This window comes from Polistes dominula, unplaced genomic scaffold (assembly GCF_049000335.1).
Source record: "Polistes dominula isolate Pdom_NZ unplaced genomic scaffold, Pdom_raw_medaka contig_78, whole genome shotgun sequence".
Taxonomy (NCBI): Eukaryota; Metazoa; Arthropoda; class Insecta; order Hymenoptera; family Vespidae; genus Polistes; species Polistes dominula.
Genome location: NW_028301042.1, coordinates 1,628,157 through 1,647,821, shown reverse-complemented (window position 1 = coordinate 1,647,821; position 19,665 = coordinate 1,628,157). Strand labels below are relative to the sequence as shown.

The window sequence follows — 19,665 nt, the reverse complement described above, 5'->3', positions numbered from 1 at the left end:
AGCTGTTGTTGTTGTTGTTGGTAGCAATGATGGTAATGTTGAAGTTTCTATCTTGGATTTCTTTCGAGCATCGATGATTAGATCAACGAGAAATCGTGGTCGCGCGTAGCACAATAGATCGAGTAGTAGTGTGTCGCCATTTACTTCGAGTCGGTTCGTCGACAATGGCCGATTACAAAATCTGGAACGATTTCGTGAGAATTCCCTAAGCAACCGAACCGACTGTTAAGAAACACAACGCCGATTATTGCGTAGAACGTTGTTACCGGTTGCGTCGTCCCATCCGAACGATACTATTATATTACGTTGTTGTGTTGCTACCAGTTAGTTGGTTCGAGCTGCACCAATGGTAGCCATTGTCTTTTCTTTTTCTCTTCTTTTTTTTTTTTTTTAGAATAACGTAGATACGCGTGGAAACTCGTCCTCATCCTTTGCGTCGTCGTAGTCGTCTTTCTTTTTTCTGTTTTCCTTTTTTTTTTCCTTCCTCCCCCATATTCTACTCCTCGTCGTTTTTCTTATTACTGTATTTAATAGAAAGAAATACATACTCGAGAATCGGTACGCTACGAATCGACCGACTGTCTTATTGTTCGAAATAAGTGAGAGACCAATTAAAAAAAAACACTGGCGAAGGTTTCACGACGCCAACTGCGAAACGGGTCAGCGATCTTTTGTCTTCTAACTTCTTATCATATGGTTTATCGATTTAGGGTAATCTACTGTTGCTGATGAAATTATTTGATCGTCGCAACCGATTTCATAACAACTTTATGCGTAATTTAAAATATTATTATTCAAATAAAATACTCAATTGTTCATTTAGAATTGTCATTTGAAAAATAAATTCTATTAAATATTATATTAAAGTTTGCTAATATTCACGTGATACCTAAAAATCAATAGAAATTACAAAACTTATATGCAAGTAGAAATTGTCTTCGATGAGGACAACTAAGAAGTGGGGGAGAAACGGAGTAAGAGTGGGAGTATGGAAGTAGGAAGAGTAGGAGGAATAAGACGACGAATTCAGCGAATGGTTGGCTGTAGAACAAGAAACAAAATCCTGCGATAAACTGACTTGGACCGGTACCAACTATCTTTATTACCGTAATCTCGTCCGTGCGTTGCTCTTGAAGGCAAGCGCATTCGTACATTGGTATGCTTAGATCAATTGTGTTTCTACTACCTAGTAGTCTTTGGTGCAATGTGCGTTCGTTGGTGATGATCTAACATCATTGCCGCGGGCCCGGCAATAATAAACGTCTATTCGGACGCGTTGCACTAAATTGTGGCCCGACATCCAGATATGTTTGTTGCAGGATTAGTCATGAAAAGAGGCCTGCTACCAAAATGTTACTTCATTATTTTTATAAATCATTTTACCCTAGTATTGAGATACTTTTTATGAAATAAGGGACTAATAAATTAACAAAAAAATCTTCTCACACAATGCAGATGAAAATGTAGATTACAAATTTAACAGACATAGTGAAGAGTAAGTTGAAGACTGTAATGAATCCTTCAAAGACAGGCTGATAGTTGGTGGTCTTTGCACGCTCGAACGATTTCTAGTATCCTATATATATATATATACAATACCTCTAACGTAATAAGTCGTTAGGGCTATAGGGTAGGTATTTAGTCGATGAAAACTTATCTTTCTGACGTGAGAGTTAGAGAGAAACCTAGCCCCCGATTATGGTCTTTTCAACGAGGGGTGGGGAAGAGTAGAAAATAAAGTCTTGATGATTTTTGCCCATAAATCACGCGTCGATTAAGGTAACTTTAGTTGCATGAAATATGAGTAAGGTGTATATTTATACCTACTGAAAGTGATCAATGAATTATCAGCTGGTATAGTTATCAAAGCTTATCTAAGAACGACGATGACTATGCAACAACAAACATGATTGGTTGAGTATATTTTTTTAAACAATTTAGACAAAATATAATATTATCTAATAATAATAATAATAATGATTATAATAACAGTCGGGGCATATTTTATTCTCGTTCAATGCTTCGTAACTTTCACCTCCCTTCCCCTCCTCCGAAACCCTCATCCTTCTTCTCTCGATGATTATCGTTGTCAGAGATCCCGACGGAAACCGACAATCCATTGACGCATGACTCATGTTTTGTCACCGAGTCCTCTCTTTCTCTCTCTCTTTCTTTCTTTATTTATTTATTTCTCTCTCTCTCTCTCTCTCTCTCTCTCGTTTTTATTGAATTTATTTTTATTTTTATTTCGCACGCCGAAACCGGACGTACAAGTCAGAGGATGCGCCATTATGAGAACGACGATCGACATCCTCTGACGATTGATATTAATATTTTTTTTTTTTACATAAAAGAGAGAGAGAGAGAGAAAGAGACTAGGTGGGGGGAGAAGAGGGGGGAGGAGCTGCTACTTCCGATTCGAACTAATTCGATTCGTTTGTCGTTGAATTGAAATATAATTCGAATCCATTTTCTACAGCTCGTTTCCTATAATATCTCTGACCTATTTAATTTAAAACAAATTGAATAGAAACGTAATATTAATAAATATATATTTATTTAATTAATTATTAGAGATTTTGATGAAACGATTAATATAAAAAAAAAGAAAAATGTATCATTGTATTTAAATTTCTTAAGAACAATCGATGATGGTGTTTTAATCATTATCAAACACTCGTCTCTCTCCTTTCGATTTTCTCTAAACAATATGGCTGCCAAACGCAGCAAATAATCGATATAAGAATAGAGTCAATGCTAGGACACGATGTAATCAAATCTATTGATTCGTTTGATTTAATTTGCTGTCGTTTATATCATCCATCCAACTCTCTTGAATTCTATTCATTTAATTTCAAACACAATGGATTTGTATGAAATGTGTTGTTAAATAAAATGAGAAACTACTATACTCTCTCTTAATGTTTCAGTTTCAGTTTCAGTTCCGTTTTCGTTCCCGTTCCCATTCCGTATCGTTCCGTTCGTTATGTCTAATAAGAGATATTCGAGAATAACGTAAACGAAACTAGTAGTATGTATATCTTTCCTTCATTTTGATTGTCGCAAATGTGACGAGGGATTCGACGTCTGGGATGAGCATTAAAGTTCCTTTCCTGCGGGTGCGGTTAGAAGAGCGAATAGAAGTACCATCGATTCCCTTATTAAGCAGCCAAGAGAGGTTAAAACAATGTAATATAGCTAGTTATGTATTTGTTAGTCATTCGGCGAGATGGATTATTGGCAGTGCAAGGCGGAAGATAGAAGATTTTTCAATCAGATTTTATTATTCTGATTCATCGAGAATATCTTTTGATCATAACATTGGTTAACAATTATTAAGTATACTTATGAAACAGAATCATGGATTAATGACATTGATCAAAGTATAGATCTCGATCAATCATATTTTAGATTCGTCTAAGGCCAGAAGAGTAGTAAGTGTTTGAGATAATCAAGTCTCTCAATGTATATCATGTATGTGTATATATATATAAATATGTAAAAATAGAAAGATTCGGAGAGATATGATCGTTGGAACACATCGGTACTCACCTTTTTTGGGTATTAGGGACTTGAGCAGCATTACGGCGTTGTCGTCGCAAGCCCAACCGTGCATCTTCCTATAACTATCTCGTCCCTTCTCGGTGAGTTTATCCCAAGGTTTGGGTTTGCTGAGTAACTCGCTGACGGTACCTTGACTCAATCCAAGAACATATTTGGCGAACAGTCTTTGACCGATATTATGTATGGATAAGAGTTCTCGTACTCTTCTTGCTATGTGTAGAGTGTCCAGGTTTTGTGAGGCATACTTGTCCATATTGTAACGCAACATGTCTTGCAATCTCGCTTCCATAGGATCACCTTTAGGTATGAGGGATTCACCGAGTCTACCGGCCATACCGATCGTACCGAACTCATCACCGAATCTGAACGGATGGGTTCTGTCGTCGAAACGGAAGGGACTTTTTAAGGTGTCCAATACGCTCAAGCCACCGATATTGTTGTTAGCTAAATGATGACTGTTGTTATTATTGTTGTGACAGGATTCCTGATCCGCCGGGCTTTTAGGTGGCGGCGCCGTGGACACGGCACTGGGGGTAACGCCTCCACCGTTGACGGAGGCGGAGGAGGTGCTCGTCTCGACCATCGACGTGGGCGGTTGAAAGCTCGGGGGCGATGTCAGGGCACTCGTCGAGGATGGCGTCTGCGGCGCCGGCGTTTCGTGACCGGGAACTGGCGTCGACGCCTTCTCGCTTGGATCGAGACAACCGATCAGCGGTGTCGTCCCCAACGTTGTACCTAACGTTGTACCTAACGTTGTACCTAACGTCGTACCTAACGTCGTACCTAACGTCGTACCTAACGTCGTACCCAACGTCGTGCCCAATGTCGACGTACCCAATGATGTTGTACCGAGTCCTGTCGTGGCTAAATTCGTCGTGGTTAACGTCGTCGTTCCCATCGACGTCGTACCCAATGGTGTACTGGATTTACTCGGTACGTTTGTACTGGACGATGCTTCTGTTGGCGAGGGAAGATGATTTAGGCTGCTTGACGTTGTAGGTGGATGAAGTCCTATCAATGGTTGGACTTGTTGCAACTGTTGTTGCGTTAATTGAGAGATTTGAGTGGCTTGTTGCTGTTGTTGCGGCTGTTGCGGTTGTTGTTGTTGTTGCTGTTGTGGCGGCACCTGTTGTTGTTGCACTTGTTGGACTTGCTGGACTTGCTGCTGTTGCTGCTGCTGTTGTTGCTGCTGCTGCTGTTGCTGCTGTTGTTGTTGCTGCTGTTGTTGTTGTTGTTGTTGTTGTTGCTGTTGTTGTTGTTGTTGATTTATGATCGACCTTTCCAACGTCCGCCTCCAGTTGGCGACGATCTCCTCGCCAAGGAAGGAGCCGAAGGTTTCGACGTTTTGGAGAGGCGGGGGGAAGAGGAGGCTGGAAGTCGTCGATGTTGCGGAGGAAGGTGTCGGCGTGGAACGTGGCGGGAGGGAAACCGAGGTCGGAGGTGGCGGTGGGGCTTGTTGGGAGGATACTAAGGACGAAGGTGGCCCACCTCCGACCCCATGGGGCGAGGCGGTCGAGGCGCGCTGCAGGGGTGACGATAGTCCACCTGCAACCACCAAAAACACAAGGGACCCCGTCAACACGGTTGCACGCGCACTACAGATAACTCAGGCCTAATAATCTCCGTCGTTTTAATTTTTTTTTTTTAAACAGGATACTGACTTTCTGATCGTCGGCTTACTTTATCTCTCTACACTTTTTATTTTAGTTTTTCTTTTTCATTTTATTGGTTTTGATTCTCTCCACGAATTCATTCGAATCTACTATTTTTCCTGTTTTTTCTTTTTCTTTTCTTTTCCGTAACACGACCTAGACTCTCTCAGTTTGGTGCCTCGATAAATATATCAATTTACTTTCGAACTTTTATACAACAAAATAATATATATCCGAGTACAAGAAGAGTAAAAACACAACAACAAAAAAATAACAAAAGAAAATATCAAATAAAAGAATCATCGAAACGATAAAAAAAGGGTTGTGGGGAAGCTGACTGAGGAGGTGGTGGTGGTGGTAGTGTTTTGTAGCGAGAAACAAACAAAAAAAGACGAACATCGAAAACAATTGAGAATAGATAATAAAAAAAATGAAAAATAAAACACGAAACACAATATCTTGCCGTCCATCGTAAAACAAAATACTCGCGTTGAAAATTGTCTCCGTTGTGTGTTCTAACAAAAACCTAAAAACAAAATTAGGAAATAAGGTAGGAAGGAAGGAAAAATTACGAAAGAAAAAACAAAAGTAACGATTGGGGATTAACGATGAACGACGAATAAAGGAGTACGGGAGTTTTCGGTTGTTTTAATTCAAAAGAGAGAGAGAGAAAAAGACTAGGAGAGGATTTAAAGGTTGATGGGAGGTTAAAGGGGGGTAGGTAGTGTCGACGTTTGCATATATTTCTCTCTCTCTCTCTCTCTGTCTCATACACACTCTGTGCAAGGGTGAGTTTTCTTTTTCTTTATCCCTCTCTTTGATTTTCGCGACGTGCATTTATTTTCCTTTTCTCTCTCTCTCTCTCTTTCTATATATATATATCTCTTTTTAAGTGGGCACCTCTTTTGGTGGTACACGTACGTACGTAGTAGAAGAAGAGAGTCCTGGATCGATTCATAATAAACTCCGTCCCCGAAACAATAGCCCGGGCCTGGGCAAATACTGCGAAATATCGTCCACAAATTTGCGTATTCCCACAGTGTGTAGAAGAGGAGAGTAGTAGCAGCGGCAGCAACGACGATTTGGCAACAAGAGGGTGCAGGGGGTTGTGGGTGGAGGGTTGATTCGGGAGTTTGGTGAGGTGAAGTTCAGAATGATGGTGGTAGTAGTAGCAGTGGTTTGGTAGGGTGTTGCGTTTCGTAGGGTTGAGGACACGTAAAAGGAATAGGAAAAGTGGGTGGAGGGAACGTATGAAGGAAAAGGGACGTTCGGGGTAACGTTTGGCAAAAGGTCGATGATGAGGAAGAGGAGGAGAAAGAGGAAGAGGAGTTTGAGGAGAGGGAAAGGGTTGTAGGGCAGATGTCAGAGGTGTACAGCAGACGGAATAGGGCAGAGAGAGATAATATGTGTTCCGTTACGTTAGTTACTTTTACGTGAGAGTGTACGTTTTTAATATACACATGTACACGTGGTGGTACTGATTTTTTTTTGTTTTTTTCTTTTTTTTTTGGTGAGAGAGTGACTCGAACAAAAAAGTGCAGCCTAAGCAACGAAGGATTCGAGGGAGAATATAAAAGTGGAGAGAAACACAGAGAGTAAGAGAGAGAGAGAGAGAGAGAGAGAGAGAGAATGAGACAAACAGATAGAGAGAACAGATAACAAAAACAAAAATGAGAAATGTAGTAGAAGAAATAATGAAGAAAATGTTAAAGTGGAAAAATGGTAATCGCTGATATCAAAGAAAAGAAAAAAAAAAACAACAAAAGATCATCTTGAGTTTTGACAGAGGAGAATAGAAATAAGTTGGAAAATAGTGCGAACACAATGGCAAGCAGGGTTAAATTTGATTTCTTTTTTTCTTTCTTTTTTTATTTTCTAATTGAAATTATTGTTTCGTAAGCTCTTTCAGTCATCCCTCGATTAATTATTTTGTCTATTTTTTTTTTTTATTTTTTTTTTATTTAATATCCGCGCATAGCATGAGACTTGTGCCCTAATTTGTTATAGGTTGTATTTTTTGTTTTGTTTATTGTTGATTCGAATTATAATTCAAAACACGGTCGGCCACGGGAGTCGGCCTCGAGGAGAGAGAGTCGGCGACCGAAGATCAGAGCAGTAGCAAAATAGGAATTTGAAAAGCGATGCGGTGCTAAGTGATGCTAATTAGAGAATAATCTTTGATCTGTTTTAGCTATATACGACGCTCTGGGGTACACACTGAACTTTTTGTCTTATCTCAATGGTTAGATATCTTAAATCATGTTGTACTAATTGTTAAAGACAGCTAAAGTTTTACCCTTAAATGTATTTCATTACTTTTCTAATAAATTCTAATTTACCCTGTTTACTTGGATACATTAAAACCCCTGTTTTACATAGCGTCAGAATTAGTTGCTAACATTTCAAAGATAATAAATGTTAAGAATAAAAAAAAAAGAAAAGAAGTATTTCAATTGAATTGTAGTAAATAAAAAAAATAAAAAAAAAAACGAAAACCAATGATATTCTTTGATTTTTAGTTATACATTGTCAAATAAAATGAATTTGATAAATGATTGAATACCAAAGAAAGGAAAACTTACCGAGCGTGTCAGGCGTGTTAGGTGGTTTTAAACTCTCAGCTTGCTGAAGGGCCTTGGAACGTTCCATTAAAAGGTGTTCAAGACTTTTTCCAGGTTCACCGGTTGGAATCTGTGAGAGATCGACCGACCTTAACACGCTTATCTCGCGTTTCAGGTCATCGTAATCTCTCTGCCGTTCCAATTTGCTTTCCAATCTTGTGATGTGTTGTCTTCGTGCTTCGAGTTCTTCCTCGAAACGCGCCGTCGCTTGCGCGTTACTATCTTGAAGACGTTGCAAATTTTGTTGTAACCTTGACACCTCGTCCAACAGTTGACCGATCTAAAATGTTAAAACATAAATAAAATTGAATTAAATCAAACGCGATAATAAAACAAATCAATTTGAAGATGAAAAACAGTACAACTATTTGTAATATTAGTTGATAGGAACACGTGATTATGTTCAAAAGATTTTTTTTTGGTTAATAGTTTTTGATCAAAGTTACTTAAATATATTTTTCAATTAAATTCAAGCCTAATTCATATAATCGATTCTAGCTAGTTATTAAACATGAACGAGATATATAATATAATAATCGCATTATCGAAGACGCAAATATGGAATCACATTTGCGACGTACTCCTTTCAACTCGAAACCATCTGGGCAAGCATTGCTTATCCATAGGTAAGCGATATCTCCTAAAGGAGCTTACCAAAAGCTCTTTATTAATTTTATTGAGAATTATGTAATATATATATATATATAGAAAAGGAGAATCGATAGGAATATAATCAAAGATTCTACACACTCATATATATATATATATGTATATGTATATGATCATATGGATTAAGTTACTGTTTTCAATGAGAAATAAAAGAAGAAAAATAAAGTTTCGGGTGATGAGAAGTGTTCTCAGTTATCATAGCAGCATTTATTCATGTCTCGCACATGTTCCTAGATGAAAACGATCGTTCAACGAGTCGTTAACAATTCAGATAGTAGCTGTCATCGACTGATAATCAAGATCCTACATCTTTCCCTTTTACTCCCTCATCCCTCCCTCCATTTACCTCATTCCTTCTTCTCTTTCTATCTCATTTTCATCTTTGGAATTCACATTTCTATCAGTTCTCCTCAATTTTACCCCCTCAAACTCACACACACTTACTACGAATCGTATTTATTATCCTTTTTCTTCATCTTATTGGGATGGGGGAGAAGGTACGGTGATAAAGAATGATAAAATGATACAAGTGTCATGTGGAATCATCGATGACTATAAAAAAAAAAAGAAGTATCGTTCGAAGTATGATGCACACACACACACCACAACCACCACAACCATCACCATTGCGTAGAGCCGATTATCGTTGAGTTTCCACGATCAATCGGAATGAATTGCGATGAATCGTTGGTACTCGAAAGCTATCCATGTGTTTAGTCGAGTTCATGCAACCGAATGAGTATCCGGAAGAGCGAGAAGAGGAACGGATGAATGAATGAATGAACGAAGAGAGATAGAAAAGAAGAGCTGAGAGGAATAGTGAGAGTGAGATAGTGAGGGGTTTGGAAAGAGGTTTTTACGGGGGGGAAGGAGATAGAAAACGAGCTGGTTGGTTGGTTGGTTGGTTGGTTGGTTGGTAGGATGAGACGATTTTAAAGCCGAATGCGTTTGCACTGTAGCGCGTACGGTGCAACGGGCGAATGTGAACGAGATCGTATCAATTGTTTTTCCTCGTCGAGGCATCGCCCTTCTTTTTTTTTTTTTCCATGATACCCGGGGGTTAATTGAGGAGCGAGGGCTTCAATTTTACAAAATTCACACCTCCGACATCTCTCTCCTACATCTTTCTTTCTCTCTCTCTCTCTCTCTCTCTGTTTCTCTTGTACTGTGTTATGGTATTTTTTTCTAATTGTTCTGATAGAGTACACACACCTTTTTTTTTGTATACGTGAGATAACAAACGACATTGGTCATTCCTTTCTAATTTTTTTGTTGTTGATTCTACATTGAATAAAATTATATATAATAATAGGTGCAAAACTTTGCTTACGCCATATTTTCTAAAAGTCATTTGTAGGAAAAAGGTTGGAAACAATGTTGTACACCTAATATATCATTTTGTTTACCACGTATTAGAATATTTTATTTTTTGTTTTTTGTTAAACATTTAACACTAGGATAAATGTTTTTATTCATTTTTCTTAAAATATTTGAAATATTTAATAGAAACGAGTATGTGTGGACCGGACGGTAATGGGGGAAAATGTAAAATAAATATTATACATATGTAAAAAAAAAACAAAAGTTGTTGAATACTTTAGATCAAGTTTCTTCTTAACACATGGCACGAAGAAACTACCCTCTAACATAACTAGGAAAAAAAAATCGAAGAACCTTGAGTTACGTCGGTCAGCAGTTACATTTTTACCGTTAGCTTTTATATTATATGTTGCGGACTGTTGCTATCTGTCGATTGTCTCTCCTACGTTTTACACTTCCCTTTTTTTATGATCGATACGTATCCAACAACGTTGTGGGAACTTACTTTTACCGGTATCGGACTACACCTGTCTCCTATCTATCTTTTTCTATCCCTCCACTCCTTGTTCACTTGCATTCGTTTATCCACATGTATTCTTTTTATATTAATACGTTTACATAAATCTATCGAAATAAATCATTGATGTCCGATAAACTGTCAAAATGTTTAATTTTCTTAAATAAATCTTATATAATAATAATAATAATAAACAATAGAAAATATGATTGAAATAGTAAACCATTTCTAAAACACATTTATTCATTTACCATGATCATAGTTTATTGATAATTTATTCGAAGTAATAAGTATTATACGGTATAATCAACTGTAAATAAGATACTATGATAATAACGTTAAATGTTAAAGCACGTGGGTGTTTGTATACTTTTATCATAAAGATAAACTTCTTCCAATTATTCGATTCAAAATCGTACTTTGGATCGGGTTTCCGCAAACGTCATGGGGCATAATTAAATCCTGCGTTATGGATAGTAGATCGTAAATTCGCACAAACACGCTGCTTGATAAATCAACTCGGCAAGCTCTGGATAACGGATAATGTACGTTGAGTAACGTTACGTCTAGTTAAGGCAAGGTTAAGAATTTACTGCTGCGACATATTGGAATCCGGAAATAAATGAAATGTGACGTGCACAACTAGGAGAACTATGGTTCCAGATGGGTTGTTCAAACATCGATGTATAATTTATTAATAAATTAAACACATCTCTTTCCTATACAAAAACAAATAAAACACATCACCCAACGGAAGTGAACCACAAGTCACAATTGTCACAAGTATATTTCATTGAACAGATAGTAGTGTCTTCAAATGAATACTCAATTCGTATACCTGTCTTGGACAGAAACGAACAATCTCATGGTGTTTTAAGGGGATCCTTTAAAAAAAAAAGGATCCTACTCCCGTAGCAGAATCCGAAGGTCCAACAGGAAAAATAAATGACGACAGAAAAAAGAGAGTACTAGTAAAAGGAATGGCGATGAAAAGGCATAGGGTGGAGGTGAAAAGAAAAGGGGTGACGTTACAGCACCTTTTCTGCTTCGGGTGAACAATGTCATCGAGTAAAGGAGGAGTCTTTCTCGTTAGCGAGATTCTCGGTTGAAAAAAAGAGAGGTGGGAGGATGGAGGGTGTTGAAGTGGGTTGCTCCTGTTGGTGTGAGTGCATATACCAAGCGGATATATATGGGGTTTGGGAAGGGGGAGAGGTTGTAGTGACCATCGGCTTCCCTAGATGGAAACCAAGAGAGAAAAAGAGAGTGAGAAAGAAGGTGGTAGAGAAGGAGGTGGATGAAAAACAACTGGGGCTTGATCGATGGTCACGAAGCATGGCGTTGAGGGGTGGAGGGTGGTGAGGAAGCGAAGGTGAGTCGAATCGGAAGACACGATCGGTCGTATGCAAATTAAAGCAGGACGGCTTATACCATGGTGTTAGTTATGGTATACATGTGTGTGTGTGTGTAGTCGAAGGGGGTAGGAAAGTCGAGAAGAGAGAGAGAGAGAAAGAGAGAAAAAGAAAAGGGATATGGTGTGTCGTGTAAGGGACGAAGTAGTAGCCACACGCGTAAAGGCATTGTTTCTTGACCATGGTCCACTCTCCTCCTCCTCTTATTCCTCTTCCTCATCCTCCTCGTATATCCTCTTTCTCGTCCGTTACCTTCACCCCTTTTTCACCCCCCAACGAGCCCCTAATCCTCCGTGATTTTTGCTATTTGCATGATATAGGCGTTGGTGGGCCTTTGTTTGTCGAGCTATTGATCACATTTTCTCTCCCGCGGTATAATCAATCTTCACGCACACCACCTACGAACCAAGCTTTCTCGCACTTACCTCGACTACTAGCATTACTAATACTATTACTATTATTACTACTACTAATACTGATACTAATACATATTTAGATACATATATATGTGTCGATGAGAATGATGAAACGAACGCGACACATCATACGCAGCATTTGTGTAACTGTGTATATGTGTGCGTTCATGCGTAAGTATTTATTGATGTTAGTATATGTGTCATACGCACACCATGTGACGGACCGGTTCGCGGTTCTCTCATTCCTATCATTCTGACCCTTTCCAATAGACGTGCGCTGTTCTCTTTCTCTGTACATGTATGTATGTGTGTTCGTGTGTTCGTGTGTTCTACGTTAGAAATACTCAACCCCCCTTCAGATTCCCAACCTCCATTTTCACCTCTCTTCTCTTTCTCTTCTTCTTCCTCCTCCTCTTTCTTCTTCCTACCTACCTTTCTACCCCTTTTCCTATACGCGCGTGTGAATACGTTGTACGAGAAGGCAAGATGGCCGTTTGCTTCGTATTAATTTCGTGGCTCGCCCACCAATGATGAGTCCGGACGAGGAGGTCGTTATAACCGTCGAAACGGTTAGGGTTTCTCTCTCTCTCTCTCTCTAGTTTCTCTTTTGGATTCCATCGCTTTTCCGCGGCTTCCCAGTCTCCTTTACTTTCCTTTTTAAGGGAAAAATGATAAGGGGTTTGCTTATGCTCAACCACCAACCCTTTCGATGTTCAAAAATCTAACCCACTATAATCTCTGGTAACTATAGAATTTTCTAGAAAATTTTCATTCACTGATAATTAACCAATGACGATGAACTTAACTTTTGTTTAACATAAGTTTAATTAATTTTGTCAACAAAAAAAAAATAATATAAAACGTTAAAAAATAAATTAACTAACGCAAAGAAAAACTTAATATATAAATAAAATAATATATAAATAAAAACTATTAAGAAATAATATTCCTTAAAGTTGAATGAATCGAGTGACGGTGCTTATAAATCTTACGATCGGTTGTTTGACAGGTTGGCAAAAAGTTGTTCATGAAAACTCAGATGCAAAGTTTAGTCATTAAAAGGTAGAAAGTGTATGGTGTCGTAAGTTGGTATTGGTGTTAGTTGTAACACGGTTTTCATGCCATAAGACAGATTTTCTCTTTTCTTTTTTTTTTTGCCCCCACTCCCGATGAAGGAGTATAGAGAGTAGTAACAGAACAACACCGACTATGAAAGCTGTCCCTGAAGCGAAGAGGCAACCTTTTACGTCGTCCTAGAGGAGAGTACTCTCCCTTATGAAGGTTTCTCTCTTTTCTTTTCTATAGGAGAACGCCAATTAAAAGCCGCGCTCGGAAAGAAAGCCCCCAATCGATAGGAGACGGCCTGGCATTCTCTCTCACTCATACTAATTCTCTTTCTTTCTCTCTAACTCACTCCAACATTGATGTTTCTCTTTCTCTTGCTTATATACTCCTCCACCTCCTCCACCTTCTTCTCTCTCTCTCTCTCTCTCTCTCTCTCTCTCTCTCTCTTTCGTTCACATTCGATGTTGGTAGTGAGGCAACCGAAGCGAAGGGTTGCCCAAACTGGGAAGTGGGAATTATGGGCAGGATTAATATGCAAGGACTGGATACGTGCGGTGGCAGGAGGTGGAGGAGGATAGAACCCCTGGCTAGGGGAAGGGGGGTTTGCGGGAGGGTGGCGAAGCAACAAAAGGGGTCGAAGGGGAAGTATAGTAAGAGGGTGGGAGAGGAAACTAGAAAGAGAGAGAGAGTCTCGACTTTCTGTCTCTCATACTCTCTCTCTCTCTCTCTCTTATAGGACCGATACTAAAAGTGGGGGAATATCTCAACGATCTCTCTCTCTCTCTCTCTCTCTCTTTCTCTAGAACATCATCCTATCTTTCCTTCTCCGTTTCTATCGGTCCGCATCTCATCCCCACCAAAGAGCAGCACTCCTTACAGGATACACGACTAACGGACACCCCTATCGATTTTACAACTCGATATATGTGAATACCCACTTGTCTAATGACTGATCGGGCATCGAGCTCCAATCCCCCTCAGTCCCCCTCACCCCTCTGAAACCTACCCTCGAACCCTCCTACGATCCTTTCTGGACGAGCTTCTCCGCCAACCATCCTCGATAGCCACCCACCCCTTCGAACTGTTACTACTACTACTACTATTACTAGTACTATTACTAATTCTCGTGGAAGAAGAGAAAGAGATATATAGATAGATAGATAGATAGTTAGATAGATAGATAGATGGATAGATAGATAATGAGAGTATATACATATTGAAAGATTGAGTGAGCAAAGGGATAAGAGATATGTGTATAACCTGTCATACATACGTATACACATATCTATTTTCACATGTGTTTATATTAAAGAAAGATAGAGAAAAGTGGATGTGAGAGTAACTAAAGAAATAAAGAAATAAAGAAAGAGATATATATATATATATATACATATATGTATATGGTCGAGGCCAAATGTATCTCGCCTCATTACACCGGCTACGTGCCTTTGGCTAACATCTCGCGTTGCATCAACGCGCATACTCATGAAAAAAAATCCGACAGAAAACAGAACCGTCCCCGATCTCCACCAACACCACCCTTACTCTCACCACCACTACCACCACCCTCATACCCTATTCTACTTTCTCGATATGATCCCTGATACTTTCTTTTTTTTTTGTTCTTGTCATAGATGGAAACCGAGTGAGACAGAGAGAGAGAGAGAGAGGGACAACTATCCACCTCTTTCTCGTTGACTAACGCGACAGAAAGAGAACAAGAAGAGAAGGAAGAAGAGGAGGAGGAGGAGGAGGAGAAGGAAGGAAGGAAGGAGATGGTGGAAAGAGAAAGAGGAATTTGCAATCCCGTCGGACGAAGGCGCGTCAACCAACCACCGATACGGAATTACGTTTCTGCATTCTCGCTGATTGCTCCCGCGACGCGTTCTGTTCGTTATTCAATTGGGCAGCACCCCGTGCGATTTCTAATTATCGCGTTCATACTGTCGAATCGTTCGGTTCTATTAATTCATCCAACAAATACATTCATACGTCTTCAATTAATCGATATCGAATAATCTAGTAACTTTAGATTCTATGATCTTATGTAAAAGAAACGAACTTGACTTTAACAAGTTGACGCAACGCTGGTAGGGAAGGATTGTTTTATTGTTTTATTATAAAATGTCTCAATGACAATTTCGATAGGATGTCAATTCAATTTAGAATATTTTAAAGACAATTATATTATATCCATGCAAGAGTATGATTAATTTAGAAATGGTATGATATTAATTTATTAAAAAAATATATTAAATATTATCTATAATATTAATTAATATCGAATAATCGAGTAACTTTAGATTCTAAAATCCTCTATAAAATATACGATCAACATTACCAAATCCTGATGCAAGTGTCATTGCATTAATTATCAATAATTTCAATGATATATTTAATAAAATAGGATGTCAATTAAATTTAGAATCTTTCACAGTGATATAACACGTATAATACCAAATTGAAGAAGAATAAAATCGAAGAACAGAGGATTATGGGTATATTATTCCCTATAGAATAGATTGTGGCAAATATGCGACGATACACTTCGTAACGATGTTTCTTTCTTTATTTCTTGGTTTAGTACGAGATGAACAAACGAACAAACGAACGTACGTAGGAACGAATGGTAGAAGGTAAAATGTATGATATTTTATTTTAGTGTTCTTCTGGGCGCCGCTAGATAAGCCTCCGGAGGATTTATGCTTATTACGAGCGAGCATACCGGTGAGGGTAGTACTCTTTGGCCGAAACCATTTCTATATAGTCAGGCGGCCAGTTGTACGATGATGGTGTACGCGACTCTTTCTACTCTACCTTTCTCCTTCCTCTTTCCTATATTCGAAGAACCCCTTCTCTTCCACCTCCTCTTCCTACTCCTTCTCCTCCTCCTAACCCCCGTGAACTTTTCTTCCTCTCTTTCTCTCTCTTTTCCTGATACACGGCGGGTTATGCGTAATATACATCAGATTATGAAGGCTAGTAATACCGCGCAGACTCGACCCGTACGATATTGCCTTTATAATGGAACGGCATGTTAGTCTCACGACGCCTCCGACCCCGTTTCCTCCACATTCAACCACCACCTCCACCTATTCCTCCACCTTTCTACCTCTAGCACCCCCTTCTCTTGCTGCTACTCCACCTTCATCTCCATCTACTCTCTTTTTTCTTCTTTTCTTTCTCCTTTTTGCGATTTTTAATTTCAGACATCCGTGCTAACCAATGCAAAGGGAGATAAAAACAAGCTAGAGCAAAAAAGACCAAAAAATTATAGGTAAAAAGATAATAAAAAAAAGAAAAGGAAAGGAAAGATTAAACGCGATTATCTTATTGCACACTGTGGATGATTTCAAAATCAAAGTGACCATCTTTCTAAATCATCTAAGTCTCTTATTTGAAATCTTTTAACCTCTTAGGCACTGCTGAATTTTGCTCGGAGCTGGGTTCAATAGACAATGCCATTATTTATTCATTAAATTATAATTTTTCTTTAAAATATATTGTATATATATTTATACTTAAACTTTAACAATTTACTTTAATAATTAATAATAAAATTAAGTATATAATATATTTTAAAAGATGTCATTTGCGAAAGCCACTATAGTGGTGCGTAGTGCCTAAGATGTTAAAACATATATCTATATATATATATATATAATTTTTCTTATAGAATAGAAACTAAGTTTTAGGAATTGATCTAATAAAATCATGCTAGTATATATATATATATACTTGAAGAATTTTTGGTAGTACCTATAATAAAATCAACGTAATAATATCAGCAGGATCCGATGACCGATTTCGAACTAGTCGAATTATCCACGAATCGTTTGTCCTCCCTTTTATTTCAACATAACCGTCATGTATGTCCGAACGTTCGGGATTTCGGATATCCGTCTGCAAATATCATCGCGTATAACCGTCGAGAGAACAGTATGCGTATACATCATATATGATATATGTGTATCTATGTATATATATATATATGGTAGTCCGAGTCGAATACGATATGTTAAGGGTGGAGAATCTCAGACTTCGATGTCCGAATCTCAGTGATTCGCAGACCAAGCGGACCGTAGCAACGGTGAATTAATATTAACCGCATCGTTCCCTCTCCCTCCTCATCTTCCTCTTTTAAACCCCAACCCACTCTTTCTCTTTCTCTTTCTCTTCTCTTCTCTTCTCTTCTCTTCCCTAGCCCCACCACCACACACCCTTTAGATTTGCCAGCTCTTTCTCTGATTTGCATTACGAGGACTACGCGTTTATGAATACGTACGTCCACCTACACTCGGTGGGAGGCTGGTGCTCTCGGTTGCTCGGCAGAAGCCATATATTAGTCGGGGTATTCGTTCTACGGATGAGAAATATTGAAACGAGAAAGAGAAAGATAGAGAGATAGAGATAGAGAAAGGGAAAGAGATTGTGAGGGTAAGGAAAAGAGATGGAGGAGGAGGAGGAGGAGGAAGAGAAAGAGGAAAAGTAAGAGGGAGTGAGAGAAAGATGTCCGTTCGTACAATGTCCGGTAAAATTCGTAATGGCCATCCACGAACCCTTCTTCTCTCTTTTTGCTTCCAATCCCCACGAAAATAGAGGGGGTGGGTGGTGCTGCTAACGCTGGGAAAAAAGTTTCGCCCGTAACGAAGTTATCGAAGGGGGTGGGTGGGTTTCTCTCTGTGTGTGTATGCTTGTGTGTGGAAGGAGAAATTTTGGAGAATGTTCGACGATAACCACCCACGCAAGATCGAATTTGATTATTAACCCTTTCCCACCCCCTTTCTTTGAATCCAAAAATCCAAACGATATTTGGTCATTTCTAAGAAGACAACAGCATCAAAGTAATAAAAATGAATTAAATAGAAATTTAGGGATGAAAATAAAGGGGGTGAAGAGTGTAAGGTTAGAAGATAATCAAATCGAGTTAAAATCATTGAATCATTGAATCTAAAATATTCAACGATCTTTAGGAAAATATTAAGATAATAATTAAACAAAAAAAGGAGAAAGAAATGTAAAGGGGGAAAAAATTGGACAAAAAAGAGAGAGAGAGAGAGAGAGAAATTATCAACCCGCAAAGTGGGTATGAACGAAAAAAAGCTCGCGCGGAAACGAGGGGAATTACGCGTTTGTATCGGATCAAAAACCGAATCGTAGTCGCGGCTGAGATAAGCGTTCGGTGAAGGGCCGAATAGAAAGGGAAAGAGAGAGAGAAGAAATGTAGGGATGATACGTGGTGGTAACGTACGGTTGGGAATGATCACGAAGATAAAGAGAAAAAGAAAAAGGAAGATAGAGATGAAGAGAGTATAGCAGCAGCAGCAGCAGCAGCAGAGGGTCGCGTAGTCGAGCATTTATTTCATAATCAGCAGCTTTCGAATCGTCGCCATTGTATCCGCCGACGCTTATTGACAGAAATGCTCGATACGAAACGCTCAGCCGCCTCTAGTCTCTGACATTTATGCACAGAGTTCTTCTTCCACTGTTGGGTGTTCGTATTCTCTATCTCTCACACTAACACTTTCTCGTTATCATCTGTATATCTATCCAACTCACCCTTTTTCTCACTCTCACTCTCTCTCTGTCTGTTTTACATTCTCTCTGTACTCGTATACGTTATGTGTACGTTAACGGTGCGGAGGAATATATATGGTGGGAGTAAAAAAGAGGGTGGGTTTATGGGGGGAAGGTGGTGGTAGTTGGTTGTATCAGGTTGGAAGGCGCGAAAGTACATAACACCCATGCACCACGCGCGCGACTTGAATCAAGAAGGGTGAGCAGCAACGACAAGCGTCGATCGGTTTCAAGCACGCGTTATTATACACGACGTCGCGTCGAAAATGCATATACATACCTACATGTACACATATATATATATACATACACACATATATATAATACACTGTATCTGTTCATTTCTAAGTAGATATATTTCCCTATACGTATATGTATCATTGTTGTATTAATCTAAAGGTATGCGTTACGTTAACGTTGCGTATGAACGTTCACACATGTTATATATATCAATGGGTATGTGTGAGTTTCCTAACGCAACCAATGTCGGCATTGTCGCACCCAGGCTAATGAGAAAGTTGCGAGTTTCCTCCACCTATTTCGGTATGAGACGTACGACATATCCACTACTACTCATCCTTTACTATTTCACCCTCAGTACCTTCGAACCACCCCCTCCCCCCATCTTCTCCATCTTCTTCCCGTTCAACTCGTTCGTTTCTATCCAACCATCCAACAATCCATCTATCCATCCAGTTACCTTACTTACTAGGAAATACCGAAATCCACGCTTTCGAGTGGTGCTGCTACGGATACGATGGATTTCGCGGAATTTCTCTATCCACCATTCCCATACCAACTTCCCTCTCCGGATAGGATATACCAACCCTGGGGGGGGGGTAGGGGAGGTGAGGT

At 39.1% G+C, this 19,665-nt stretch overlaps 1 protein-coding gene across 5 annotated transcripts in view; it reads right to left on the bottom strand.

The window, feature by feature from the left end:
• Nucleotides 1-19,665, bottom strand: part of cut (homeobox protein, cut) — a 163,116-nt gene that overhangs the window by 14,148 nt on the left and 129,303 nt on the right. For all 5 annotated transcript variants that reach the window (XM_089175038.1, XM_089175040.1, XM_089175041.1 and 2 more), the window contains 2 exons: nucleotides 7,799-8,117; nucleotides 3,553-5,109 (listed from right to left, as the gene is read on the bottom strand). In XM_089175038.1, coding sequence (XP_089031164.1) covers nucleotides 3,553-5,109; nucleotides 7,799-8,117 — 1,876 coding nt within the window. The remainder of the gene's footprint in view (nucleotides 1-3,552; nucleotides 5,110-7,798; nucleotides 8,118-19,665) is intronic.